Source organism: Bipolaris victoriae (genome assembly GCF_000527765.1).
Source record: "Bipolaris victoriae FI3 unplaced genomic scaffold scaffold_34, whole genome shotgun sequence".
NCBI classification, from domain to species: Eukaryota; Fungi; Ascomycota; class Dothideomycetes; order Pleosporales; family Pleosporaceae; genus Bipolaris; species Bipolaris victoriae.
The window spans coordinates 40106-67489 of NW_014575358.1; the positions used below are offsets into that span (position 1 = coordinate 40106).

The following is a 27384-nucleotide window of genomic DNA, read 5'->3' on the forward strand; positions in this document are numbered from 1 at the left end:
GGTGCGGATGATGGCGCTAGAGAGAGGGGGAAGCGTGGGGCTGTGAGTTTTGTTTGTGATGCTACTGAGGTTTGGGGACTAAGAGTACTGCTAGAGTTTTTGTTGCGTTCAATGCTGGCTTCGATATGATACTCGTCCTGGCACCTTTTTTTCAATCGCATCTTGTCGGACGGCCCGTTCGGAACGGCTGATATTGACAAGCGTAACATAAAGTTCGGCCTTCCGGTCATCTCCATTGCATGACCCTTTCCTGATAGCGCAAGGGGTATTCACATCAGCCTTGCAGATGCTCGGATGAGAGTCAAGGATCAAACAACCTTTAAAGTACAATTACGAAGTCTGGATATATGACATGAAGATTAGAATATATTTTCATTAAGCGAGAAGAAAAAACGTCGAAGAACTTTTTATACAACCGACACACATGGTCCTCACGTCATAATCACGTGGCATAACATACACACTCCCACTTCCCTCTGTTTCAGCCCTTCAATCCACAACCTCGAGCATACTATACGCCTTATGCGCCACTGATTTCTTGACCACGGTCAACGGATCAATATTCTTTTTCACTTTCTTAATCTCCATCATGCCATCCGCCCCCTCGACTCCCACCTCCACCTCCTCAATCTCGTGATCGTCGTCAAACGCCCCAGTCTCCAGGAAGAGCCTAAGCATACCTTGCGAGTAACCAGAAACAAGCGATGTATTCGCATCATCCATGGTCGCCGGCTTACTCGTACTGTTTCCAGCGAGGTTCCAGAAGATGAGATGCGGAACCTCGTAACCCGCCTCCGCATACGCCTCTTTAACGCGTTGGAACGAGGATGTCCATCGACTCTCTGCTCCGTAGGCCTCATTGAACTGCATGTCACTGAATACGAAAACCTGCTTGACCATATCTTCTTGCTTGAGCTTGTTCTTGATAGCCATGGGGAGAATAACTTTTGTGAAGACAGCAACGAGATCCGTGCTACCACCCCAGGGGCTTTGCTCCAGAAACCTGACTTGCTCTCTGAGTCCCTCGCCTGCGCCGCTCGTAGAAATGTATGCGGGGTAAGTTTCAAAGGTGATGAAGCCGTTACCAAAGGGCGGTGCTGTGACCTCTGAGATCAGGAGGGAGAGGCCAATGGCAGAGTCCATGGGGCAGGAGCCATCTTTGAATACTTTAACGCCCATGCTGCCACTTACATCGCATACAGCGATGCTAGATTGCAGAGTGCCTGCATCGCGTACGCGCTGGACGAGAGTCTTCCACTGGCCATCGACGAGATCTCCAAGTATCTTGTCTTGGTTGCTCTGTTTTATAGCCTTGAAATTGACTTTCTTGCCTTCCCTCAGGGGCACCTGCCTGCTACCGGTACCTCGTGCTTTGCTGACTAGCGTCGATGGCAGCAGGGTAGCGCCAGACACGGTTGCAGTACCGGCGGTGACGTTGTTGACGTAGGTGGTAAAGCGCTCCTCGTCTTTCTGCATGAAAAGTGGACTGTAGCGGTCCATGGCAAGTGATGGTACCTGTTCATACTTGATATTCTCAAAAGTTTTCGCTGCAATCTCCCGCTCAACGATACCCAGGGCCTTACGTAGAGGTGATGCATACTGTTTTCGATAGAGCTCGCGGGCATGACGGAGGTAGAGTTCGCGGTTGCTGGCATCGGGACAGTGCAAGGCAGGATCTGGGAAGAGAATTTCGGCAATAGAAGACTGGATGAAGGTCTGCTTGTCGTGGAATTCACCAAAGGTGGGCGCCCACTTGGCTGCGAGCGATATCTTTTTCAAGTCTGATGCCTTTCCAGAATCCAATAGGGCTTTGTCGGACTTGAGTTGCTCTGCAAACATTCTCGCGACAGTAATGTGTAGCGCACGATGGAAAGGATCGTTCTTCAGCTTGTCTTGCACCCGCTGGTTGTGCTCTTGTCTTTGGCGGTGTCGGTTTTCTTTCGCAACCTTTGGATCCCAGTTTCTTGTTTCCTTAGGGTGTTCTGTATTATCGATAACCTGAGTGAGCAGAGAGAACGGGTCGCCATCGAACTTGAGTTGGTCATTTGCTGAAAATACCACTAAATTGAGGAGATCTTTCCAGTACCCATGCGACATTCCATACTTGATGTCGTGTGCTTTGGAAGGATCAGACTCATCAACCTCTACCATTTCAAAATCGTCTTCAAGCTTTTTGATCGAGTCGTCCTTGGACTCAGGCTTTGGCTCGGCCTTCTTCGCTATGACAGGTCGAACTAGCCACTTTAGGTTCGCCAGTAACGTCAAAGGATGGTTCTCGGCCATCCAGCCCAAGGCCGTGTACGCAGTGAGTCGACTGCTTTTGCCCAGATGAATACTGCGTGCATTGAATATGATTTTCAAAGTTAGGAGAGGGTCTTCGTTCCAGGCATCTTTGAGTAGGGTCTTAAGTCTTTCGGGCCCGGTAGCCTGGCCAAGGTCATAGAATAGGTCCACGAGCACATGTTTCGATGAGATGTTGGTGACGTCGCCGTTCTCTGTCAATGTTTGATTGTTGGCCGCAAGCTGTTCATCTGTTCGCACGTGGGCGGCGTGATTTTCCAGGCCAGCGACAAATGGCGCTTTCTGTGGACGGAGATTGTTAGCGTCAGACGACGCCTTTCGCTTCAATCCGGTGCTACTCACGGGCTCGTTTTCAGCAACGGTGACTGATTGACTGCCATTGGCAGTGGATTTTTGTTCACTGCCCTCTTTCAAGCCATTTGGATGTATTTGCTGCTTCAGAAGATGCTGGAACTCATCTTCTGACATGTGTAGTGCCACATCCTCTGGAAGAAATACAGGGAAGGATGAATTGAGTACTGAATGTTTCTGTGAGCCGGCAGCATCACTGTTGGAAGCCATTTTGAGGAGATGGCTCTGAGTTCTAGATTTGGTGTTTATTGGGTTGCTGATATTTATATATACACAAGGTGTGAGTCAAGACGGAAGAGGCATGGTAGGTGTTGGTGTGGGGTAACTGGGGGCCTTGGAAGATGGAGGTGCATGGCTGCCTATGGAGGAGCTTGTAGCTTTGTTGCTTCCTGGATCCACAAATGCTACCATCGAAAAGAAAGGGCACAGCAAGATGAAAGGGCGCAACTGTTACTTGCCAGACAATTGTGTGGGTTTATCGAGACAGTAAACGCGTATCGAAATGCCAGACTAAAGATAGTGCAGCCTACAAAGAGAGGACTAATGAGCAAGCTGCAGATCTGGAATTGATCACCCGTATGTCCATTATCTTGTGGCTGCACCTGCGCGTAAGTAGGAAGTAGGCAGCCAAGGTCACGTGATTGTCACGGTACCTGTGCCATGGAGAGATGGGGGATGGGGATCAATGTCGATCACAACGCTTAGTCTCTTGACGTGTACAGGATAGTCGCGACCTGAACAGGCAGCTACTCCGTGTGTACATACGTAGTTGACGCCATTGAGATGTAGCTGGCCTCGCATTGCCCTCTGGCGGCAGAAGCAGAGCTGGGGAGCAAGAAAAGGGCGAATGCGTCATCTCACCTACAGTTGCTGCGACACCCTCTAGCCTTGCAGCATTTCCAGACGCCTCAACACAAACTCTGCGCGTGTGTAGACAACCATTGGCACGCCTGCTGGGATGTCCATGTCCTCGAACCCGCCGTGACCGTCAAGCTAGGCTTGGGGATGGCCTGAAAGCCAAGGCTGGCACGGCCTTCCGTACCACTTCCAAAACACCGTATTGACCCTTGGGATAGTGTTTCCAGGTGCCTTGAACCTGGCTCGCGGGCCGGACTCCACTTGACATGGCATCGTCCCATGCTCAACCCCAGAGTCTTCGCCATGCCAACGACCAAGCCCTCTGGCCCGCCGCTCCCGTCCAGCTCGCGCGCGGCCGCCAGCCCAGAGACGCGCAGGCCAAAACGGTGCCCTTCACCAACATCACCACCTTTGACCGCTTCGAGGCTTCAGTACGCGACTATCTCAGCAGCCCGCCAGAGGACCCAGAGCACACAGATGCCCAGTTCTCCTTCTGGATAGGCACTCGTTTCTCAGTCCCACCACCCTCGTCCACATCGACATCCCGCACGTCTCAGCCCCAGCCGCCATCTCAGCAGCCCCCGTCGCAGCAACAGCAGCCACCGCAGCAGCAACAGCAACAACAACAACAACAACAACAACAACAGCAACACCAGACTCGCCTCCCCCACCACCAACAACCCCATACCTCATCCGGCTATCAGTCTGCCCCATATGGCAGGCCTCCGCAATATCAGCCTCTCCCAGACCCCACTCTTGCACCCCGGCCCAGCTTCGCCGAATCCGTCGAACCGAATAATGGGCCCAAGAAAGTGGAGCTCAGGGTCGAGTTGACTGTCGCGGAAGCGTTGCAGCCAACGCCGGACCCCAAGGACAAGATGCGGAAGCAGAGGGCAATAGCAAAGTGCTGTGTCGATGCAATACAAAAGATCGATGGGTACCGCTACAGCTTTCACAATTGCTGGAACAGCAGAGAGGATGACAGCTTCCGCTTTTCCTACTACTGCAACGACTCGCTCCTCAACAAGGACCGTGCTGCCAATGGCAAAGGCGCAAAGATGGGCAAGCGTGCGACCAAACCTGTCTACGACTGCAAGGGCGTGCTGTCTGTCAAGTTCTCGGCCTCCAAGCAGACGCTTGATGTCTTCTACAAGCATGTGCCCATTCATAAGACATACGAAGAGCGCGCACCGCCCCCACGCAAAGATTCCAAGCGGCGAAAGTACCTCGAGGAAAATGATCCAGAGGCATTGGCGAGGCTCACGAATCGATCCAGACAGCTGAGCAGCGAGGATCCGGACGTTCCCAAGACGAAGAGAAAGAAGCCTCCAACTCCATCTCTTCCAGACCCTCCAAGGTTGTCCAACACTTCACTTGAAAGTGACCTAAGAGCTCAGAGTCTTCGATCGCTTTTGGAGCTCATACAAGTAGACACACCCTCACAGATAGTGCCGACGTCTTCTGCACCACCTCCACCTCCACCTCCACCGCCCCCTCCTGCCCCTCATCGTCCTGCTCGGCCAGCACAAGAGCATTCGGCAGCCCCACAAAACACACTGTATGTTGAACCTCATATTGGGCAGACACCTCAACGAAAGCGACCCAGGACCAGTTGCAATGCCTGCAAGACAAAGAAGACAAAGGTAAGTCTACAAAAAGAGTGGAAGACGTTGGCACTCGTCCTACTACCCACGCTTTACCGAACTGACATAATTGCAGTGCGATAACACACGGCCAATATGCCAAACGTGTATCACCAAAAACCGGGAATGCTTCTATCCGGAATCCGCGACTGATGAGGACCAACGTCCGACTACCGGTCCTCCTGAGCCGACACAGCACTCCCGTCAAGCGTCTCACTCTGGTCAGGCTTCAAATAATGAATCCGAGCTTGAAAGATTGAAGAGAGAATTGGAAGAAGCCAAAGCAAAAATACGCGAGTTCGAGACGGAGAGGCGCTCCTCAACGACTCCTGTGCAAGCACCACATACTGCACCCAGACCACGGTCGCAGCCGCAACAGATTCATGTCCAGCCACAGCAGCCGCATGTTCAGCAGCAGCCGCATGTTCAGCAGCAGCCACACGTTCAGCAGCAGCCACGGCAGATGCGACCTCAGCCTCAGCCCCAACCTCAGTCTCAGCAGCAGCCTCAGCCTCGCCATCGCCCTCAGGTCTCACAGTCCCAGACAATGCCCCAAGTTCCTCAACAGCAGAAACAGCAAACTCCACAACGCCAACAGACCATGCCAAGCCACCGTCAGCAACTATCGCAGCTCAACCAAGGCTCGTCGCGTGGTATTGGCAGCCCACCGCAGCAGTTGATGTACAAGGTTGGCAGTCAGTCTCCACAGCAACGTCCACAACAACGCCTTCAGAGCCAGCAGCAGCAGAACCAAATCGGAGCATCGCAGACAATGACAACAACACAACAACAGCTCCAAGCACACCAGATTCAGTCCTCTCAACTCCAAACACCCCAAAATTACTTTGCAACCAACCACTCTAATCATTCTCCCTACGGCACTCTGAACAGACCAATACCTCAGAATGGGCATACCGTCAACGTCATGACCAACCAGAGTGCACTAATGCCACAAAATGGCATGTCGATGCAAGGCAACAACGTCCAAGCAGCGCAGACCCAGTCACAATCCTCGAACCAAACAAACCAAGAAATGCTCTCTTCAAACGAAGGAATAGCCTCTGCTGCAGCAACTCTCAACCCCAACAACCCTTTTGCGAGAAGTGATTATGCATGGTCTACCCCTGCATACTATGGCTTTCCAAACCAAAATGCAGCTCAGCACCAACAGCAGCAGTCTCAAGACTCCCAACAGCAACAGCAGGCACAGGCTGAGGACGCGCATTGGGGCTAAGACAAGCAAAACTTTGGGGGTTTCAACTCAATTAGGATCAATTACTTGTGTTGGTCCTACTTTCTCTTCTCCCTCCACCCCACGCCTCTCTTCATCTTATTCTTTACTTTGGGGGGTTTGAATCAAAGTATCATGGTAATCTTGATGACTGACAAAAATTTCGGATCTTCACTCTGTTCTCCTGCTTGGTGTGAGTCTTTGTGTGTGTGTGTGTGTGTGTGTGTGTGTGTGTGCTAGGGCAAGCGTCGGCGTCCAACTTTTACATCTTTCTTTTTTTTCAGTTATTATGAGTTCTTCGCAGAATACGAATTTGAAATATTTGGCGTGTAAAAGACATTTAGATACCCAGTTGTTGATTCAAATTGTTATTCTTTTTCTTGGCCCACATATGTTGGTTTCCTAATGCGGGGGGGTCTTTTCGAGTTTAAAATTGAGATTTGGACTTGATTTGTGTGGGTTTAGTATGTGGCAAAAATGAGTAGGGTCCTAATACATGTTCAAGGTGAATGAGTTGTGTAGTTCTCAGTTAAGTCATCATTCGTGTGTTTGATAGGAAATGATCGGTCAAACTGCTCTTCCTTGATTCTGAACAGCAATGATTATATTCCTTCAAAGCGTACCAGATGGAAATGCGTACCTTATCATCCGTCCCTTTCAACGCCAGAATGCCGCTTGAATATGCCTGGGCTTCGCTAACCTAATCGCATGCTGTATTACCCTCTGGTAAAAATGAACCCACCCCCTAAAATAACGCCATGCAATGCTAATGACTATCCATACCCTGTGGCCTCTGGGTGAACTTTTTCCTTTTCCCCTTTGGCGTGGTCTTGTTCGCACTAGTCTCTCCATCTTCCACCGCGTTGTCATCTTTCTTGGTTTCCGACTCTTCCTAGAAACCAATCTTGGAACCCAAACCTCGGAATGTGTCGCCAATACCACTGCCCATAGCAACCGTCTTGTCGTTTGTCTTGTTTGGCTGAACTTCCAATCCGGCTGCCAACATGTTCAGGCGTGTCAATCGCAGGCGAAGGGTATGATCGTACGACTCTGCCATCTTGAGCGCCTCCTCTTGTACTTCGTGGCGAGGGTCTCTCGGTGGGCAGATGAGCAAGCGATCAACAAGATCTATCCGTGCATCCAGCTGGCGGTTCCTGATCATTTCTTCCAAATCTTCTTCAATGGTTCTGCCTTCAGCTGCGGGGAATTTCGAAGTCATCTCATCGAGCGTGACACAGCTGAAAGGAATGAAGTATTGCACAATGCTCTTGTTCCGGATGCGGCTGTAGATTGTATTCAGAATCTTGGAAAGATACACGTCGAGGAGATAGTCGTTGCGGTAGCCTTCGAGCACTTCGAGACAAGCGCTGTACTTGGAGTTGCAGAAGAGGTTAATGGCGCGGCGGATGTGCGGTTCGAGTTCCAGGAAGTTGCGGAATTCAGTGTTTGCAAGAACTCTGCTTTGCAGGTCGCTGCGATCCATGTATGCCAGAGCGCAGAGACCACCGTAGACTGCCACGTCGTTTGGTGAAATAACCTCCTTCTGCCACTTGATGTATGCTGCAGGCTCAGCAGTCAGGTATGCTGCTGAAGTGCTGAGAAAGGCCGTTGCGGCCTCCCTAAAGTTGCCCATTGCCATGTGACATAGGCCGCTGCATGCAGATATGATGGGTTCTAGCTTGGCCTTCTCTTCACCCTTGACCTGAGTGGCCTCTGACTTTGCCAGATTTGCCAGTACGTTTGTCCATGACTTTTGTGCAATGCTGACGAATACGAGGCGGAGGGTCATATCGGCGAGGTGTTTCGGTGAGGTGCAATGCTCGCGCATCTTCATGTATGCCTTCTGTGCATTGGAGAAGTCGCCAATGTCATAGTAGAAGTGGCCGAGGTCCTCATTGCCCATCTGTGGTTTGTCAGAGCCAGGATGATGGAGTGATATCTATGACTACTTACCCGTATGCTTTCCTTGATCAAGTTGTTTTTATACGACTTCAACTCGTGCTCCAGCCTATCATGCTCCTCACGGACTTCCCGTGTCTTCTTCTCCGCCCAAGTTGTGTCCACCAACGCAGCAGAGTCATTCGGGGCAATGCTGCTGAAATCCTCGACTAATCTTGTATACAACGCAACGTTCTTACCTTTTTTTGTTTCGGCAATGGCCATGCGATATGCATCGACAGCAAGGTACGGAGAGTGGGCACCAATGTGATGGAGGCGGTCGATTCGCGTGTAGCCTACCAGAAGACATGAGGACTATTTGAGTATCGGATTTAGGGTGCAAGAGCCATACCAGTGTAGTTAGCGATGTACGACTCCAGGTCGAATTTGGGAGGGTCTAACACATTTAGCACTGCATACCCCACGACAGGGTAATGGTTGACATCATACCCTTGACGACGATTTCGCCCTTGGACTTCTGCTGCTGGAAGAAGGGCGACTGCTCAATACTCGACGCCATTGTGTTGGTTGTCGTGTTTTGTGTGTCGCGTGTTGTGTGTGTGTCGTGTCTGCGGCGTCGGGAAAGCGGGCGGATAGGCAGTTGATTGCTGTAAGCTCCAAGCTGTCCCCGTCGCTGCTGCCTTCCCCACGGCGGGGCGCATTGCGCCATGACTAAGCACAGACCCCTTCGCTTTTGCCTCGCTGCGTTTCACCAGCACAACTCATGACGAGGTAGCAATTTGCAAGCATTGGACAGTGGTTGAAATTATCACAGATGGATTGATATATGGATTCGGAGAAAATTACATCTTCTCGCGGCCAGCCACGTACAGATATGCCCTTTTCGTTCATACATAAGTAGCCACTTATTAATCCCTTCTGTCCTCTCCCTTGTCAACGCCAACAAGCCAGAAGAAGAAGAAAGCAAGAAAAGAGTAGAGCCCAGTGGTATCGGTTGAATAAGAAAAAGAAACAAAAACAAATGCTTTGGTGGTACAACAAAGAAGGTTTCGTCATCACATGTCATTAGCCGTGTCAGTGTACGGGTCGACCATGATGCCCGCCAGGCAACCCTTTTTTTGTTCGCTTTGCGTCCTTTGGTATCCGCCAAAAAGAAACGGGCCAAGGATTCGCTCGAGAACGCTCCAGTCGAAGAGAGAAGAAATATTCAAATGCTGTTTGTACCAACATGTTTTTTACACCGTCCACTCAAGCGGCATGGTCTCCATGGATGGAGCACCGCTCGAGATGATGTTGTCAGGTACCCAGACGCCCCTCTCCTCAGCAGTGGCACCATGCACCGCCTCAGCGCGGTTGAGCGTCTGCACATCCAGGTCCGTGACATACGCCTTGCCATCGGGCAGCTTCATGCGTACTTCGAACTCTTGGTCAAGCATCATGTCATCTTTCCACAATCTGCGTTGACCGTCGTACACACACAAGACGCGCTTCTTCATCTTCATCTTGTCGGTAGCGCAGCCCCAAGAGACGGGGTAGTTTTTGCGCTTCTTGCGTCCGGAGCCAGTAATGGCCACACCACCTTTGGAGAAGGTGAGGCCAGCGCGTGGACTAGACTTGGTGACGCGGGCAGAAGAAATGTGCTGAGTTGCGTTGCCACCCCCGACGTGCTGCGTTGCGCCGACACCTCGGGGATGTGTTGATTGTCAATGCGACTTGGTAGACTTGATGCTACCCCTGCCTGAGCGGGTGTGGCGGCTTCCCCAAGTAGCATCATCTTGGTCATCGTTGTCTACCTCCTCCTCTTCGAAGTCATCCTCATCATCGTCCTCATACTTGGGGATTATGTACTCGATGCTCTTGGACAGGCCATTTCGGTCTAGGGTTTCGGTGACGTTCTTGTCCTCTGCAACAGAGGTAAGGAGACGCTGGTTGATGGCCTCTGTGGGGTCGGTTTGCTGCACGACGCGCAGCACGCAGTCGTCCAAATGCTCATAGAACTCTTGCGCGTTGGCAAATGTTACTGAACAAGTGGAGCAAGTGCCGGCAACGCTGGGCTGCGAACTGCCAAATGACTTGCGGCTCGCGGAGCTCTTCTTGCGGCTGTTGGGAGGGTTTTGCTCAACGCCATGAACTGATGTGAGATGCCTCTTGAAGACATCGGCGCGGTTGAACGACTTCTCAGCCGCTGAGCCACTGCCTGGACAGAAACCACAAACCATGGTGCCCTTGTAGTGAGTAAGAGTGTGTCGGTTCTTGTCGTACTTCCTTGCAAAGCCCTTGACGTGGTACTCGCAAGTGGTGATCGGGCACTTTTCGGGCCTCTCGTTTTGGTGGGTGAGCATGTGTGCCTTGAGATCTTTGAAAACACGTCCGCACTCTGGGAGTGGGCACATGCCCTTCTCCCGTGTCTCGTCGTCTACATCGTAGCTGCTAGAGCTCTTGCGGCTTGTGCCAGAGTTTTGTGAGTGGAGGGAGTTCACTGAGCTTCGCCGTTGGCCGTTGTACTTGGGGTAGGGTTGGTATTGTTGAGTGTGGAGGTATGGGCTAGCGCTGGACTTCTTGATCCGTGCGGAGCCTGGTCGCTGGCTATATGAAGAGAACTGCGACAGGGCTGGGGATGGTGGTTGCTCAATGACTGGGAAGTAAGGGGAGGGTGTGGTCCTGATCTCAGGATAAGGGCTCTGAGGAGCGAATGCAAAAGGCTGAATGAGATTAGGATCTGCTTGCAGCACGTTAGTCTCTAAGAGTCTCTTGAAATGGAAGGTGACCAACAAGATGGAGAGAATTGAGAAAAACGCGGCACTGATGTAACAGAAGAAAAATGGAGTGACGGAGAGTTGCGTGGATAGGTTTTGTGACAAAGAAAAGAGTTCGACCTCACAGTTGACCGAGTCGCCGAGGCTGGAGTGACAGGTGTTTTGAAGACATTTTGCTCGGGGGTTGGAGATGGAACAGAAGAAGAAGATGATGAAAAAGAAGAAACGGCTATGGAAGAAACCAGTGACTTACCCACATACGACTTGTCGTTTGCAACCATGCCTGAGTACTCAAAACCAGATGTGAGTCCGCCCATAGGCATTGGGTTCCAAGGCTCGGTGAATTGGGGTACAAGTGATGGGGAGCCTACAGCAGATGAGGACACTGAAGCGCCAGACTCTGATGAAGCTGACAAGACAGGAGGCATCTCATGAAAGGAGTTTGATATTGAGTGAGGGGATCCTGCTGGTGTCTGGTACTGGTATGATGGCTTGACACCTTGGGCAATGGCGTCGTAGTGGAACTGGAGGTCTTGCAGCCTTGGGGCGTCTGCAAGAGGAGCCATCTGCTCAAAGGGTGCGGTGAAGGTGTGATCCATACCAAATGTTGAGACAGGCATGAAGGGTTGACTTTGGTGGTAGTCAATGTGCTGTTCCTGAGAGTGAGAGTAGAGCTCAAAATCGTGAGCCATGCCAGGCGTGTATGGAGCGTAGTCGACCATGATGGAGGATGCAGTGTGTGAAGCAATAGGAAATGGAAAGGCTACAGATGGAGGAGCAGCTTGATGCCTATTTGCGCAGGCAGGGTCAGCATAAGCACGGAAACAGAGCAATCAGGATCGCCGTGGTTTTGGTTGGTAGCGCAAATTAGAGGGACCGGCAGGGGAAAGCTTACCCTCGTCGAGAGCGTGTCGATCAATGTGTCGACTTGACGTATGGGTCGGCGATGTGTGAGTATCGTCGATGCTTTTTGCCGATCCTGTACTGTTTCCGGCTACGGGAGTGACAGCACGTAGTCCCGTCGAGGAGCCTGAGGCTAGCTGAAGAAGCGAGGGACAAGTGATGAAGCGGGAGCGGGTGTGGTCGAGCAGGGCAAACCAGGGCGTCGGAGAGATCTCAACAAAGAAATGGGTACTGTTGATCTGAGGCCTGGACTGGAGGAACGATGCCTCGGGGGCGAAGTCGGTTTATACACGAGGCCAGAGACAGGACCAAAGTGGCCCCCAGCGGGATGGAGTGCACGAAGCCACCAGGGCGGCATGGCATCCCCTGCCTCGAGGGTATGCTGCCCTACGGGCGCCTGGGCCTCTAGCATGAGGTGGCTGTTTTGGAGCAGTCAGGCCACGCTAAGAAAAATAAAAGAAGGCACAAGTTACCGGCCGCCGTCCATTCTGCTCCCCGCCTCGATCGCGCGCCCCGACCGCTTTGTGGTAGGCTAGGCTGGCAGCAGTCGCGGTGTGCCCGACCCCCGTCTGCGCGAGTCGGGCCACCTGGTGAGCAGGCCATACCGAAAGTAACGAGGGGCAGAGCAGCGCCAGCGAGTAGGCGTGCAGAGGGCGGGAGCGTCCAGGCTGCTTCTGGCAAAGACAAGCGGATTCGGGATGGGCCCTGAAGCAAAGCGTACGCTAGATGACCGCTCCAGTCGGGGAGCCATGGGAGGCATGAAGCCATGGGCTGCCATTCCACAGGCCTGGCGTCAGTAGTGTGTGTGATTGGCGACCGTCTCGCTCTGCCCGGTTCACAGTGCTCAAGATCTGTGGCTGGTGAGCGGCTGTGCAAGATTCGGGATACTGATTGGCCAGTGGCGGTGCTGCTAATTTTACCGGTCCTTTGGAGTGCCCGAGCATTGCCTGCAACGGGGCAGCTAAGCGAGTCTGCTCGTGGGGCTCAGCGGGCGCAGCGCCTGCCCTGCCCCCTCACCCCTCTCACCCCCCCGTCTGGCGGTCCCTCTGGCAGGCATCGCAGCGTGCTGACCTCACCGCGTTTCCTACGGTATCATCGTCGTCTGTGGGACTCGCTGATGCAGTAGTAGCAGCAGCACCAGCAGCACCAGCACATGTTGCAATGCATCCTCGTCCACAACGACACTCTGACCGTCGCGGTGAGCACAATGCGAGGCTACACACCTACAACTGTGTGCTACGTGGCGTGATCCGTTCTTCTGAATAATCACAGCCTGGTTGCCAGCCTGGTTGCCAGCCTGGTTGCCAGCCTGCCTGCCTGCCAGCCTGCTATCTGTCGTTTGTTAGACAAGAGGGGGGTGTATGCAGGAGAGGTCGCCGTCTACTGGATCCTATCCCATGTGACGGCCACCTGCACATGATTTGGATGCGAACATGGCAGGTAATTACACTCCGCCTTGTCCCGGTTAGAGTATCAGACGGCCTGCATGTGGGGTGTATGGTCGCCGTACCAATCTCCCTCAGTGCGTCCTGCCAGGTCGCCCTTCGCTCTGTGCCCTCCCACGCCTTAATTCTTGCCATCTCAGGGTACCGAGGCCATCCTGCCTGTCACACACGGACCTCATGTTCCGTACCATGTCCACGCATAAGTAATCTCGACAGTCAGCGTAGCAACCCAACCTGCTTCGCTGGGTCCCTGAACGCCCATGGCCCGACGCGGTGGATAAGGTTGTTCAATCCACGAACCGCAGGCTCTTCTGGAACCAGCACGCCTGCCGAGTATATCCTCCTGGAGCATACCACGTACAAATGCGCATGATTATTGACTGTGTTACCGTACCCGATGCAGATGGACAATCTAATCTTGCACCCCTGCTCCACACGCGCTCGATCTCGCTACTCCTACTTTTTACTTGATTGCTTACTTCTCAACTATGGGCCCACCTGTCTAAAAGCGTCAGCGTCGCAACTCGATACGCAACTTTGTTGGTGCTGGTGCTGGTGCTGGTGCTGTTTGCTGCTCCACGAAAGGTACTCCAGGTGGCGCGCAAAGGGCACGCTTATCGCAACCTTCGCGCCGCGATGATGAGCCCGACGATCGAATCGCACCACTTCCCCAATCCAGACTAAAATAGTCTACAAAATCACCGTCACAGTCGATGCGGTAATGAAGGCCGTGTACCAGGACAGTTTTGGGTTTGTGCATGCTGCTTGATGGTTGGTCCACCTCCAATACCATCTGTCTGTGACTTGTGATATGCAAGACGACGAACTATTTTGGTCCTGCGGCCCGCAGGATGCAATGTCCGTGGGGTCGTTTGATTTCCTGTACGCAATCGATACTGTAATCCGACCGCGCCAACGCCAGTATCGTGATCGTGCAGTCAGAGAGGCCAAGGGCGCAATGAAACTACTGCAGGAGAAAGACAGCCTGTCTCAGGGCTGTGATTGTGCACCGCCACAGGCACTCTGGTTGCCAGTCTTTTACTGCAGCACCCGGTGAGATGGGTGCATGCTCTAGGCCCCTCAGGGATCAGGGGTCGGTGCTCCCTGAGCATGTTTGTGTGTGTGTGCGTGAATGACACAACAGGACATGGGACGCTCCGCCCCAGACTGTGGCCGTAGTCCAGATCGCTCCGTGACTGGCATTGGCCCTGCTTGCTGTGAAGCTGCACTTGCGGAGGAAAGGGCCGACAGCAGTAGCGCTACGTACCGCCAGCATGCAGAAGTCAAGTCATTTGCGTCTGTGTCGAACATGGCATCTTGAAAATATAGATTGAGTGATGATAATCGCATGCGCCAGTGTGCAGGTAGCCGTGCGGCCCGTGACGTGTTGCAAGTTGACAAAGTTTGAATGTACTCTACACAAGTCGATACAATCGAAGATCAAAGGGCGCAGGCGGTCATAGCGGCTCCAATGTGTGTGTGCAGGCCTGTTGGGCATGTGTTTAGGCGAAGCGGCTTTTGCCGCTGCCAGCAGTGTCGAGACAGGCGATGGTGGCAATGGCGCTCATCTTGACCCCCCCCTCCGAAAAAGGGGATTTAAGCTCCTCAAGTCATGCTTGGATGGGCCCCAAGATTCAGTGCGCCCATAGAGGCTGGGCAGAGCAGTAGCAAGAGCCGTATGTGTGTAATCGGCACTAAAGTGACTCCAATGGTCTGATTTCGTTCTCATTATCGTTCTCAAGGGCGGGCGGTACTGGCTTCGCGCTGGTTAGCGGTTGATTGGGTCGGATTTGGCAAGGGCATCGCCTACAACGGGGGAAGAGTGCTAAGGTCACTCTGTGGCCGCCCGTTTTTGAACAGTCGGTGGTGGTGGAGGTGGGTGTGGTGGTGTGTACCTTTAGACACATGGGCCGTTCAAAGCCACCTGGACGGGTGATCAGCAAGCGATGCCTGCTAGGAGAATACCAGCAGTTTGGCACCGAGCGTCAAGCAGCAACCAGCATCTGGGCTCATGCGACACGAACGATCCGAGGGGGGAACGACAACCGGTCCACGACCTTGGGCTCGATTGCTGGCTGGTTCGATTGCGATGGCGCTGTACCCCCCTCTTTCCCTCACTGCCTCGTGCCCTTGGGCGAGCTTGGGGAGCCATTTTTGGCATGACCGCAGCAGTACCGTATGCCATGGAGGAGAGGGGCGATGAGACTCGGAGCCAGGCTAGTGGCTGGCGAATGGCCGTTGTGGGTTCACAGAGACGCCAGGTTAGTTATCGACGGCCGTTGCGTGGGCTCACCGTGAGTATGGATGGGCCGATGGGCCAAAGTTTGGTGGTCGGTTTCGGGCTCGCCTAAAAGCAAGTGACCCCGCAGCCAAGCCACCGACCCAGAAGAGGGAGAGCAAGACCCGGCCAAATGGGTCGCTGATCCTTCCCGCGCCCCGTGAGCGCAAGCGGAGCGACACCATGGCTGCGAGACATATCAAGGGCCAAGAGTGGACAAGCATGCACAACAAACGTACGACTTTGGCCGCCCACTTCCACGCCCATTTGCCTGCATCACTAACCATTCATCTCGCTATCAATGTCCTCCACAGAGCCTCATCATGTGGCCACCCCCTCCCCCTTCGCCCCGCATGCGCACCAATGCCCAGAGGAGGTGAGAGCACATACACACACACACACACACACACACACACACACACACTCACTCTGCTTGCACACTCTACTACACACATTGAGTTGGCCCGGACCTACAAATGGCAAGGAAGATGACGCGCCCATGCACTTGTACACACACACACACCTCTAGGAAGCATCCAACCGCGATCGACGCCGGCTTCGCAATCAGGGTTCGGATTCGCAAACATGCCTCTTCTGAAACTTCCCGAAGCAGTGCCCTCACTCACCCTAACGCTGGCAAGCCCAAGTATGCAAGCACCGCCCGTAGCTGCAAGGGCCGCCAAAGGCGCTGGCACATCTACACGTATGTGTATACGTATGTACACATCTACCGTACATATCAACATACACACTTGGGCTTTACCTCGACTGCCATCGCTAAAGCTTGCCCATTATCGTGGTACCGAAACCATGTTTGCGCGCTGGCGTGCGTTGCAAGGAAGCGCTGTCTCATCCCCAGAGGCTAGCCCACAAGGTACCGTCACCCATGGCCGCGGACTTGCGACACCATGGACGACGAGCCGGGCCCGGGCCCGGGGCCGACCAGTCCCTGTCATGTCAGGACCAACTGGCAAGCGAGCACAAAGCAAACATGTCTTTGTCTGCACTTGGCCTCTCCATCGCATCCGTGGCCTCCATCCGTCATATTGGCTTCAACTGACGGCTCTGCTTTTGCCCTGTCTAAAACACTCCTACGGCCTTGGATGACAGGGAGGTGTACAAGGGCTTGCGCCGGGCCCGGCAAATGCCTTCGCCCGTATCGTGTCTTTTGGATTCTGGCCCCCAATCTTCGCTTACCCCAGTCTCTCCCCCATGTATCGGGCGGCAACTCGACATCCACTCCCGTCTGCGCCATACCGGAAGCTGGTGATAAGACTTGCTTTTTCCTCCAGGGCCGGGGTGTTTAGGAGCATTCCCGCAATATCGCAATCCTTGGTTGGCGACCATGCAGCGTGGACGTGTTAATTTGGCGCCTATCCTGTAAGGTTTTGCCCAACATGGCACTATTTCAAGAGTGGCACCGACGTGGTCCTCCCCGTCTGGCTTGGGGGCCAACTGCGTGGGTGAATCCGATGGTCACGCACTGTGTCAGGCAGCCATGCCATGCTGTAATGTCGTGAGAAGGCAATGAGGGGAAGTGGCCCGATGCGAAGGCGTCTCTCTCCCCTGCTCCTTTTTTCTCGCGAAAACCCCTCATCGTAGACGCAGAGTGAGACGGAAAATTTCAGAGTGCTATGTAGTCGCAGATGGACTCAGACGTATCCATCTTGTCGGGTCCAAATTGCCCTCAGCTCATGCGGAGAAAGTACGGATGGGGCAGGTGGCCCTAGTACCCCAAAGCCATATCCTCTTAGACAGTACTCTATTTGGACGACATTACCCACCCTGTGGCCACTTCGAGATGCTGCAAGTGATTTTAATATCTTCGCGTTCAAAGCACATCCAAAGTGCATCCAGAGTGCATATTCACCAGCCCATCGACGCACTACCTGCACTATGACCCAAATAACAAATTAGCGCGAACGCGAACACGAATACGATACCCTGCACACATGGAACACACCCCGCTGTAGGCTCAATCTACACCAATATGCTCACTCATGTACTGACCGCGGCCTTTTTCTGGGCTGTCTCAGGATGTATGTATCAAAAGTCATTGTGCCACTTTTGTCAATTCATCGCCATTTCTCAAATAAGTTGACGTCACTAGTTTACATCTCGATCCCTAACAATGCCCAACACTTGACTTCAGACTTATCGTTGATTACCTATCCCAAAAATTAACTATGCAAAATTATCACGCATCTAGACATAGCTACAGCATTAACACATCATGCAGTAAACGGGGATGGTGAGTAAAAACTCTGTTTCGGCATTTGAAAAGAAACAAACACCATCTATGAAAATCTAGACCGACCGATCTGCTCTGGCCAAGCCTTTCTCCGGATACTGCCCATGGGTATCGAAAATACAACTAACTAACGCCAAAGGAAATATCATGCAGTCCCCCCTCCCATGCCCGGGAAAACAACATGTTCAAATCGAGGTTCTAGATGTCTGTCGCCCCGGTGAAATCAGTCGCCCATGACTCGGCCGCAAAATCCGCCTCCAGTCACCTGCCGTGAAAAGTAGCAAAGTAGAAAGAGGTGGCTAGCCACTTGCAAGCCTGTTCTGGACCAATTCCTACAGAGCGTAATCCAGGTCGAAAGACAACACAGTCATCTTACCTTGGTCTAGCCCGATAACCTACTTGGCCTTAATGCCATCCAACTCTGGCTGCTTCTCATCTTGCGTGCGGCCAGCCCAGTCGTTGACCCAGAAGGTCGCGACAGTGTAGATCTTGATAAGGGAGTGAGCGTACGCAAACAGAGGGTAAGCCGGGATGGGGAAGAAGTACCAGAAAAAGTCTGAACGGTTCTGTGTATGCATGAACCATGGGATCGTCTTGGTTAGCTTCGACATCCAGATGAAAGAGATCAGAAGACCCAACCAGTAGTACTGGGCTGAAGAGTCGCGAAAGAATGTGGTAGTGGTAAAAGTCCAGACTGCCAGAGTATCCCAGAAGAGAGCGGCATTGTGCATCCACGGAAAGTACACCATCCAGACAGAAATGGGCCACTTCCACCATACAGTCAGATCGACGAATAAGGCGATAGGATTCTGTCGGATAGTCGTACGGCTCCAGCGCATGCACTGGTCCACAAACTTGAACTTGTCCATACGTCCTAGCTGAGTGGCCATGGTCGCATCTTCGGTATACTGAATCTTGACGTCCATACCGTGATTGATGACCCAGCGCGTAATGAAGTTGTCGTCGTCAGCCTTGAGCGGACCAACGCCCTCAACACCAAGGCTAGGAAACGACCAGATATACTCATTGAGGAACTTCTCCACAAACTCTTCATCCTTGACGATCCGAGACAAGATCAAGCTGGTACGACCAGAGACGCAAAAGACGCCTCCATCCGCAGCATTTGAAGCGCGAATCTCAAAGTTGTGACGCACAAGATACAGCGCCCCAATGGTATTCCAGAAGCCAGAACGATACCGCGCAACCGTATTCTGATACCAGCTGAGCTCGCAATCATACTCGGGCAGCGGCAACCGCTCAACCCACTTGCGCGTGCCCACAAACCCTACCTTGTCATCCTGAAAAGCCGGGAGCGCAGCCTCGAGGAACTTTGGGAACCACACTGCACTATCATCCGCCATGACCATAATCTTCGTGCCAACCATCTTGATCCCCTCTGCCGTCTGCGTCCGCTTATCCTTCTTGTTAGCCTCACCCGTGACAACAATCCTAGTAGCACTACAGTACCCACCCATTTCTTTCATCTTGCCAACTCCCCTACGCTCTTCGAACGCCTTCTGGATCCCCAACACAATCGGCCGCACAATATCCGCAATACCCGCTTCTGGCGTAGAAAACACAATGCGTTTCGGCTTGTTAGCAAGGATTCCCTCAACCATGCGCGTAAACAGCTCGAGATTCTGGCCGGGACCCACCGTAGCTACCACAACCGTACAGTCCTCAGCCGTGTACTTTGGTTTGCCGTGAGAAGCGCGGTGCACACAGGGTTTGTACTGGGTCCAGAAGACGATAGCAACGAGCGTACGCCAGTACCGCAGTGCCATCAACGCACTGAACCACACCATCTGCTTATCCTGTGCGACCTTGGCTTTCAAGACGGCGGTGAGGAGGCAGAGAGCAGGGACGGTGTGAAATGAGAGACCGAAGATGATGGAGGGGGAGACGGGCTCTAGTCGGGCTTTCATTGTGAGAACGAGGTGCAGGGTCCAGAGTGCCATGGTGAGGACCAGGCAGGTTGCGAGGAATGTGCCGGGGTCCGCCGGGTTGTAGTTCCAGAGTGTGGTCACGGTGAGGGAGGGCGTGTTGGGTAGGGTGGAGAGCCACCAGAGCCAGAGGACGGGGATGGTGGTGAAGGTTGCGATGAAGTGCTTCATACCTGGTTGAAGAGACATTTTCTTTTCTTCAGTTGTTCAAGGGGAAAGCTTTGTTGGTGATTTTTCTTAGTGACTCTTTTTGCTTGACTTTTGCTGATTGAGGTAACTTGCTTTGTTGACTTGCTTTGAGTTGTTGTAATGGAGAGACTTTTTTTTTCGTTGTTTCTGCGAACCTTTGATATGCCTTTTGGAAAGAGGCATTGTGCAAACGGGTACAGATGGTGTGACTCGAGCGAGTGAGTGTGAATAGGGACGTTGTGAAGATTCTGGGGGCGCTGTGGTGGTACAGGTGTTGGGGTGGGACAGAAAATTCTCGTGGTGTTGTGAAGAAGTGAGAGGTGGGTGGAGTAGATTGGTGAGAGTTGGACATTGTGTTGTGTTGATAGCGCAGAAGGGAATTGAAAGGGGGGACTGGTTGAGAAGATAGACATGGCTATGCAGATGGGGGTTTTGTATTGGATCGATGTGTAGCTAAGCTTGAGTACTTTTTTTTTAGCTGACTTAGAGATATACAGTTGTTCATTTTATGATGATTATTTTGTTATGCGGTGAATTTGGATTCATGCATGTACTGGCTTTCGAAAGGAAACGGTATTTCAATTGCTAGAAGTTGACCAAGAACTATGAAAGAAAACTCCGGAAACCTTGAGAGTAGCTTGTAACACGTTACTGATGACTGTACTCGACAACGGACTCGAGAAAAACGTTTGCATATTCGTGGTACAAAGAGGTTCGAGTACAAAACACAACCTTGAATGTTTGATAGATGACTATGCGATGGCAAATCCAGTCATGTCGTTTCCTGGCAACTATGATTCATATTTTAGAATATAGAAAAATAAACCCCATATACGTAGTTTTGAGTTATAAAGTTTGTTCGCCGTTGCAGTCTCGCCATTTGAATGCGATGTTTGTTGGTTGACGAACTTGTGGTCACTGCATAAACATAGTTTCTTACGTGCAGTTTTTATTGACGAGGATGTTAGAGTTGAATCGGAAAAGGGTTTTGGATACCCCGCATCCTTGTTTTGCTTCAAGTAGACTACTAAGTACGCGGGACAAAAGTACATTTCGAATGACTAACTGAAAACCACAGATGTCAGGTCATTCCTGGGTTCACAGCACTTTGGGAGATCACAGAAAGGATAGCGTATTACGTCCAGTATTTCTCACCGTAATATTTCGACTTTCTCTGTTCTATTAAGACGCACTATCTTACGCTAGACACCTCAGGTTGTACAATACACCAGGAGGCGAAACTCTGAACCAACGAGTCTTTACCTGCACCCACGATTAAATAAACCAACATGGGCTATCCACGTACTTTATATCCAGGCAAGACGACGGAATATCGGTATAGTTGCCCCCCTTAGCGCTCTAGTATGGCACCGCTGTTGGCGCGCGATGAAGTCCACTACCTTCCTCCTCCGCATCAGTGCCACAGCCATCCCCATCTTCTTTAAAACTAGTCTCACTGGCTTGATCACTAGTCTCCGCTTGACTAACAATATAATCCCGATGATGCCACATCTCAAGCTTCTCTGTAGCGGTGAGCGTTATGTGCCAGGAGCCCAAGTCGTCCAGGCGCCCTTGGTCGCATTCTCATCAGCCCGAGCAATGCAACTCCAAACCACGCGAGAGCTGCGCATGCAGCGAAAATCTGGGGTTATTACGCTTTCGCTGCAGTACTTCTGTGGGGCGTCGAGAGACCGGTGGTAGTGTGACCAGCGAGCATCAGATGCGCAGACCATGGGGATAGAAAAATTGCGGGGTTAGCGCGATACAACGGGCGTGAACAGTCGGCTGCTGTCTTCCTTTGATTTGCGACTCTTGCATAGCGAAAAAAATAATCCATTTAGTTCCTTGGGCATAAAAAGGTCCCAAGGAACAGGCCCTTTATACAGGGAAGGTGCAGACATATGAATTGTCACAAGTCAACATGATAATACGGAGATGAATACTAAACCGACCAAAACCATCAGTCCCAAAACGGAAGGCCGCCTTTAAACCTTCCCCCTCCATCAACCATTCTGCCCTACGCATGACTCGAGCGCACTCACCCCCATGTTCTTAATAGACTACATACGCTGTTTCATTTCCCCTAGCCCACAGTTCGCCGGATGTCGCCACGATCCGCGGAGCCCAAGACTCGGCTTTTTAGATGAACAAGGCGACATGCCTCCACCACTCACAAGCGAAAGAAGCCCAAAATGCCTTTTTTTTCTTTCACCCTACCCTTACTAAAAAATCGCCAAAACACACATGCTAACGTCACCCCCCTACTGAACCGGCCAACCAAAACCAACCAACCAAACTAACCGCCCCGACTACTTACTTACTTTACTACTAACATCAAACCACGAGGGCTCTCACGCCCCCTTGGCTCATCGCTCATTTCTCATCATGCGGCATGCCCACGTTGAAGGGGCCAGCGACCCTGCGTGCCCTTTGAATCCGCGAGACTTGCTCCAACTAGGACTTATTTCCGCGCGACCGTTTACAGGCCCTGCGCTTTTCTCTCTATCTCTGTGTCTTTGACCTTCTTAGCCCCGTTTTTTCTTCCCTTACGTAGAAGGATGCTGTAACGGTGCAAGGCTTTGATTTCCTAATTTGAGGTCCTTCGGCCAATCGGCGGAGGGAGATGGTGAAGGAGTGCTGGTCACGCTGGTCACGCTATGGGTCTTTTTGTCTTTTCTGCTTTCAACGTACATGTCCATTGGGGATGGGCGGGTGGAGAAGTGCAGCAGACCTGGATGGGTCTGCGAGGAGGTTGTGGTGGGAGTGGGGCGCGCATAGGGAGGGTTTGGGTGTGTGATAAGGAGGGTTGTGAAATGTATAAGTTGGATAGATGTGACCGTTTTTTCAGGATTGGGGTTTCTTGCTATCATCTGTTTGGTTGCATTTCCTGCACTTTTAGTTACTTGGATACGAATATCTGCCACTCATGTCTCTCAAGTCCCTCTTCGTTTCGGCACCGTTGCTTTGGCGCGGTGTTACCGCACTCCCTGCTGGCCCTGGTTCCTGGACACATGGAAACTCGACGATTATGTCTTCTTCGGACTTCAGTGCTGCGGCGGCATACAACCTGATCGATACGTATGACGCTAGTAACTGGGCGAGCAAGTTCAACTTTGAAGATATCGCTGATCCCACGCGTATGTATCACTTCACTCTAGCGTCTGTGAGTTTTGATTTCTGACCTGATGATGCAGACGGCTTCGTCGACTATGTCACTTTGCAACAGGCACAACAATATGGACTATTTAAGACGCAGAACAATCAGATATACATGGGCGTAGACTCCACCTCCACTCTTAACCCCAACGGCCCGGGAAGAAGGAGTGTCAGAATACAAAGCAAGACAGCGTACAACCGCGCTCTCGTCATTGCAGACTTTGCCCATGTTCCTGGTAGTGCATGTGGCTCTTGGCCCGCCTTGTACGTCTCCTTTTCCACATCCCTCATCCCATCCCACACCTCGCTAACACTCCCTTCCGTCCAGCTGGATGGTCGGTCCCAACTGGCCTAACCAAGGCGAAATCGATATCTACGAAGGCGTCCACCTCTCGAGCTCCAACCAAGTAACCCTGCATACATCCCCCGGTTGCAATCCCTCCATCGGCCCCGGCGGAGAAACCGGACGTCGTCTCGCAGGCGACTGCGGCGCCGACGGTGGCTTCAACGGCTGCGGCATCCAAGCCGACAACCCCGTCTCGTTCGGCACGCCCTTCAACGCCAACGGCGGCGGCGTCTACGCCACCCTCTGGACCAGCTCCGGCGTCAAAGTCTGGTACTTTGCAACTCGCAACATCCCTGCCAACATCAAGTCCGGGAACCCAGACCCCTCGGCTTGGGGCACCCCGATTGCGAATTTTGGAAACAATGGATGCGACTTCGATGCCAAGTTTCGCGACTTGAATATCGTGTTCGATGTTACGTTTTGTGGCGATTGGGCGGGAGGGGTTTGGGGGTCCACGACTTGTGCGCAGGTTAATCCAAGTTGTGTGGCGTATGTTGCGAGTCAGCCGCAGAACTTTTCGGAGGTGAGTTGCGTTGTGAAGTATTTGAAAAGGGAATTGTTATGCTAACTTTACACAGTCGTACTGGCTCATCAACTCGGTCAAGGTCTACAGTGTTTAGGCTTGAGAGTTATTGTTAGATGCTTCGAGATATCGTATGCATCTGTTTATGCACACATAATATCTCGTACGCGTCGCTCTTTGTTTTTCGTTTCTCTGACTATATTCTTCTTCTCTTTCTTCTATGTATTTACTTCTTGGATGCAGGGTGTGATGTGCTAGAGGAGAGTCACATCACATATGTTGCCCGATATCTACTTTGTATTTCCTATCTACACTCTATTTCCTTGTACGACCCGCTTCATATACCCTCTATTCTCCTTTATAGAATCTATTGCTCATTCACCATCTTTTCCAGCGCCTCAACCTCACTCTTTTGCCACTCCGTGACCTTGCCCTGCCACTTTTCGCCCTTGCCTCCGCCCTTGACTGTGCTCACGACCTTCTTGACCTTTGCCGCCATTTTCTCCACCAACTCCGGCTTGCCGAAAATGACGAGCGACCCTGAGCTCTTGGCCTCGCCTGTAGACAAGACTACGACGGTATCCTGATCCTTGACTGCATCTTTGATCTCGAAGAGGACGAGGTTGATGAAATCCAGTCCTTCACTTGCGCGGTGCACGAATGCGGCTTCATGGTCCTGAAGATGATTCTTGATGCGTTCGCCTTGAAATGAAGCGATCTCAGCAAGTAGTTTCTTCTCCTTTTTTCGTGCTTCAGAGACCTGGTCGGCGATTCTTTGCACACCAGCTGCCACATCGGCTGGTGCCGAACCTGAGGATAGCGAGACGGCAATGGAGCGAAGGCCCATAATGGATTCTGTGGCCAGTTTGATCGCACGGTCGCCGGCTGTGAAGAATAACCGACAATTTGTACCTCGCACTGATTGTGTGTGGTGCAGAAGTATCAGGTTGATGTGCGATGAGTTTTGGAGATGGGTTCCGCAGCAGGCGTTGTAGTCCATATCTCCAATCTTAATGAACCGCACCACGCCCTTTTCTCGATCGTAGTCTTCAGGGAGACTGTCACTTCCTTTTCCCTCAGGTGTCTCTACTGTAATCGGCATACTTTCTCTAATCCTTGCATTGCAGTTCTTTTGTATCGTCTGCATTTCTTCATCGGTTGGTTTGCGTGGCAACTCGACATAGTTCATCTCCCCGGGCTGACCCATGCTCCATCCTAGGGTGGGCAAATCCATGCCATCCATGATAGCGGAGAGGAGGTGCTGGCCAGTGTGCTGTTGCATAAGGTCCCAACGTCGGTTAAAGTCGACGGTCTGGCGTACAGATGTACCAGGTGTGAGAGGGGCAGGAGAAAAGTGTATGCAGCGGAGGCCATGGCGCTGAATACTTCGTATTGGTATTTCCTCTTTGCTTTCACCTTCTAAAGGCACAAGGACGCCGTGGTCAGTATGCTGGCCGCCACCTTCAGGGAAAAGGACCGAGTCCGCGAGCTCAATCAGCCATGTCTTGCTTGTTGTCGCATCTCCATTTTCGAGGGCTTTGGTTGGATCCGTCGACTTTTTGGTTTTGGACTTGCCGTTTTGCTGCGGCGTTTTTGTGCGCACGAACTCCTCACACGACACTACTTGAGTCTCGAGTGTTTGGAGATAAGAATTTTTCTGGCATTGCAGCGCACCTACAATGGCAGGAGCAGAAGCAATCGTGGCACCCATGTTTGGTATTCTGTGCGATTCGAGGTACAAAAAGCGACGTGACGATATGAATGAGGTATGACTGGATGATGGCCGGAGTTTAGATCGAAAGATAGAGAAGCCGCGGGAAGCAATGCAAGTGCACTTAGTCAAAGTGATGACTACATTCATGGATGATCGGAATGCCCAGGCTTAAATCGTAGGGAAATTTATTTCAAAATGTAGTTTCCAAGAATACCACATTCTCAAAACCGTATGTACTACGAAGCGACAATGATTTGGAGGAGAAAGCAACCCTCACACTAAGCCCGTTCTGTCTGGGCACGGCACGATGCTGGGCGTGGCGATGCCAATCAATCCTCTCGACAGACACCAGAACCTTTTGGGCTGCTTCTCAATTCCACACACAACTCACTATGTAATGAAGGCGTACGCGCTTGATGATCAGGCGCATGCTTAGCGATTTGCAAAGCAGCGGCTGAATTGCAAGCCTAGGCTTTCAATGCTTTACGGTTCAGATGCGATCATGACGTACTTGAAGCCAAAAGTCACGAAGCTTGCGAAAGAACTTGTTTGATCCCCACTGACGAATAGACTGAACTCTCATTCTTAATGTCAAGGCCGAAGAAGATTACGCATGCGGCTGTGACGCGCTTCGTCGAAACGCTTCTGCCGCTCAAGGAGAACGACGTCCAGCGACTCTACCATGTCCCCCGAAACCCTCGCTACGATGCAGAGACTGCGATAGTTGAGCAGATTGTACTGAGCGTCACACCAACTCCAGGGGTCTACTCTTTGATCGGCTACCCATTGGACAACAACTCTACGGGCTCTACGGCGCAGATCTATCCACGACCACCGCGCACCCTCTGCTTTCTACACCGGCCCTTCAACCTCGATCGACGCAGCGTGCGCAAAGGCACTCTTGTTCTCTCAAGTCACACTTCCTTCGATGAGGTACTGACGGTAGGATGGAACACCGCGCTAGCACAAAGGTTGGGCATAGACACAGCGAACTGCCTCTGCGTCCAAGGCTATAAAGGAGATCCAGAGAGGAGGATCGGAGTCATTGGTCAGATCACCGTGCCTCTGCAGGAGCTCCTGACTCAGATTCAAGAACAGTTTGGCGTTTCCGAACTGGCGCATGTAGGCTTATCGGACGAAATACGCTTCGTCGCCATCATGAATGCCTTCAACGAGGGTGAAGTGCATCGTGTGTTTCAGATGGCACAAGAGCATGGATGGATAGCACCGGATGAAGACGGCAGGCATCTGCTGTATCTGACTGGGCAACCCCGGGTTAGTGGGTCGGAAGCTGCGAAAGCACTGGGCATGTCGGTAGCTTGTGTCGGGCATAGGCAAGCTGAAGACTGGGGCGTTCGCTACATAGGCGAAACGCTGCGTAGGGCCTTTCCAGGTGCATGCGTGAGGGAGATATATGAAGAGGAGATACCAATTGCGAAAGAAAAGGAGCCAGCGGTACAAAACCTCGTGAGTCAGTAATGACGTTTTGGACCGTTACTCCTATGTTCTCTGGTGACCAAAAACGCTCACAACTTGAAATTGCTCCTTCTCAATTCTCTAGTCGTGTTTCTCTCAAAATCTCTGCTATTGCTTGGAA

General features: G+C 52.1%; 10 protein-coding genes across 10 annotated transcripts; 4 read left to right on the forward strand and 6 right to left on the reverse strand.

Moving 5' to 3' along the window:
• Positions 1 to 489: 489 nt before the first annotated feature.
• COCVIDRAFT_96854 (hypothetical protein) lies at positions 490 to 2862 on the reverse strand (the record flags this gene model as incomplete). The annotated part of the gene is made up of 2 exons (XM_014702018.1): positions 490 to 2583; positions 2644 to 2862. 2 exons carry the CDS (start codon positions 2860 to 2862, stop codon positions 490 to 492), a joined length of 2313 nt encoding a protein of 770 aa, XP_014557504.1.
• A 472-nt stretch (positions 2863 to 3334) lies between these two features.
• COCVIDRAFT_96817 (hypothetical protein) lies at positions 3335 to 3571 on the reverse strand (the record flags this gene model as incomplete). The annotated part of the gene is made up of 1 exon (XM_014702019.1): positions 3335 to 3571. A coding segment is annotated over one exon (237 nt), but the record flags the coding sequence as incomplete, so codon positions are not given.
• Positions 3572 to 3776: 205 nt separating this feature from the next.
• Positions 3777 to 6387, forward strand: COCVIDRAFT_36986 (hypothetical protein; the record flags this gene model as incomplete). The annotated part of the gene is made up of 2 exons (XM_014702020.1): positions 3777 to 5153; positions 5230 to 6387. 2 exons carry the CDS (start codon positions 3777 to 3779, stop codon positions 6385 to 6387), a joined length of 2535 nt encoding a protein of 844 aa, XP_014557506.1.
• Positions 6388 to 7276: 889 nt separating this feature from the next.
• Positions 7277 to 8842, reverse strand: COCVIDRAFT_97010 (hypothetical protein; the record flags this gene model as incomplete). The annotated part of the gene is made up of 4 exons (XM_014702021.1): positions 7277 to 8287; positions 8338 to 8618; positions 8675 to 8719; positions 8773 to 8842. The coding sequence occupies 4 exons, from the start codon at positions 8840 to 8842 to the stop codon at positions 7277 to 7279; spliced, it is 1407 nt and encodes a 468-aa protein (XP_014557507.1).
• Positions 8843 to 9518: 676 nt separating this feature from the next.
• COCVIDRAFT_25849 (hypothetical protein) lies at positions 9519 to 11761 on the reverse strand (the record flags this gene model as incomplete). Its single annotated transcript, XM_014701981.1, has 3 exons — positions 9519 to 9967; positions 10016 to 11002; positions 11293 to 11761. The coding sequence occupies 3 exons, from the start codon at positions 11759 to 11761 to the stop codon at positions 9519 to 9521; spliced, it is 1905 nt and encodes a 634-aa protein (XP_014557467.1).
• Positions 11762 to 13439: 1678 nt separating this feature from the next.
• On the forward strand, positions 13440 to 13760 carry COCVIDRAFT_97057 (hypothetical protein; the record flags this gene model as incomplete). The annotated part of the gene is made up of 1 exon (XM_014702022.1): positions 13440 to 13760. One exon carries the CDS (start codon positions 13440 to 13442, stop codon positions 13758 to 13760), a length of 321 nt encoding a protein of 106 aa, XP_014557508.1.
• A 4551-nt stretch (positions 13761 to 18311) lies between these two features.
• COCVIDRAFT_96811 (glycosyltransferase family 2 protein) lies at positions 18312 to 20030 on the reverse strand (the record flags this gene model as incomplete). Its single annotated transcript, XM_014702023.1, has 1 exon — positions 18312 to 20030. The coding sequence occupies one exon, from the start codon at positions 20028 to 20030 to the stop codon at positions 18312 to 18314; it is 1719 nt and encodes a 572-aa protein (XP_014557509.1).
• Positions 20031 to 22974: 2944 nt separating this feature from the next.
• COCVIDRAFT_96856 (glycoside hydrolase family 16 protein) lies at positions 22975 to 24170 on the forward strand (the record flags this gene model as incomplete). Its single annotated transcript, XM_014702024.1, has 4 exons — positions 22975 to 23185; positions 23243 to 23468; positions 23533 to 24073; positions 24129 to 24170. 4 exons carry the CDS (start codon positions 22975 to 22977, stop codon positions 24168 to 24170), a joined length of 1020 nt encoding a protein of 339 aa, XP_014557510.1.
• A 270-nt stretch (positions 24171 to 24440) lies between these two features.
• COCVIDRAFT_25852 (hypothetical protein) lies at positions 24441 to 25784 on the reverse strand (the record flags this gene model as incomplete). The annotated part of the gene is made up of 1 exon (XM_014701982.1): positions 24441 to 25784. The coding sequence occupies one exon, from the start codon at positions 25782 to 25784 to the stop codon at positions 24441 to 24443; it is 1344 nt and encodes a 447-aa protein (XP_014557468.1).
• Positions 25785 to 26375: 591 nt separating this feature from the next.
• Positions 26376 to 27266, forward strand: COCVIDRAFT_36993 (hypothetical protein; the record flags this gene model as incomplete). The annotated part of the gene is made up of 1 exon (XM_014702025.1): positions 26376 to 27266. One exon carries the CDS (start codon positions 26376 to 26378, stop codon positions 27264 to 27266), a length of 891 nt encoding a protein of 296 aa, XP_014557511.1.
• Positions 27267 to 27384: the final 118 nt, after the last annotated feature.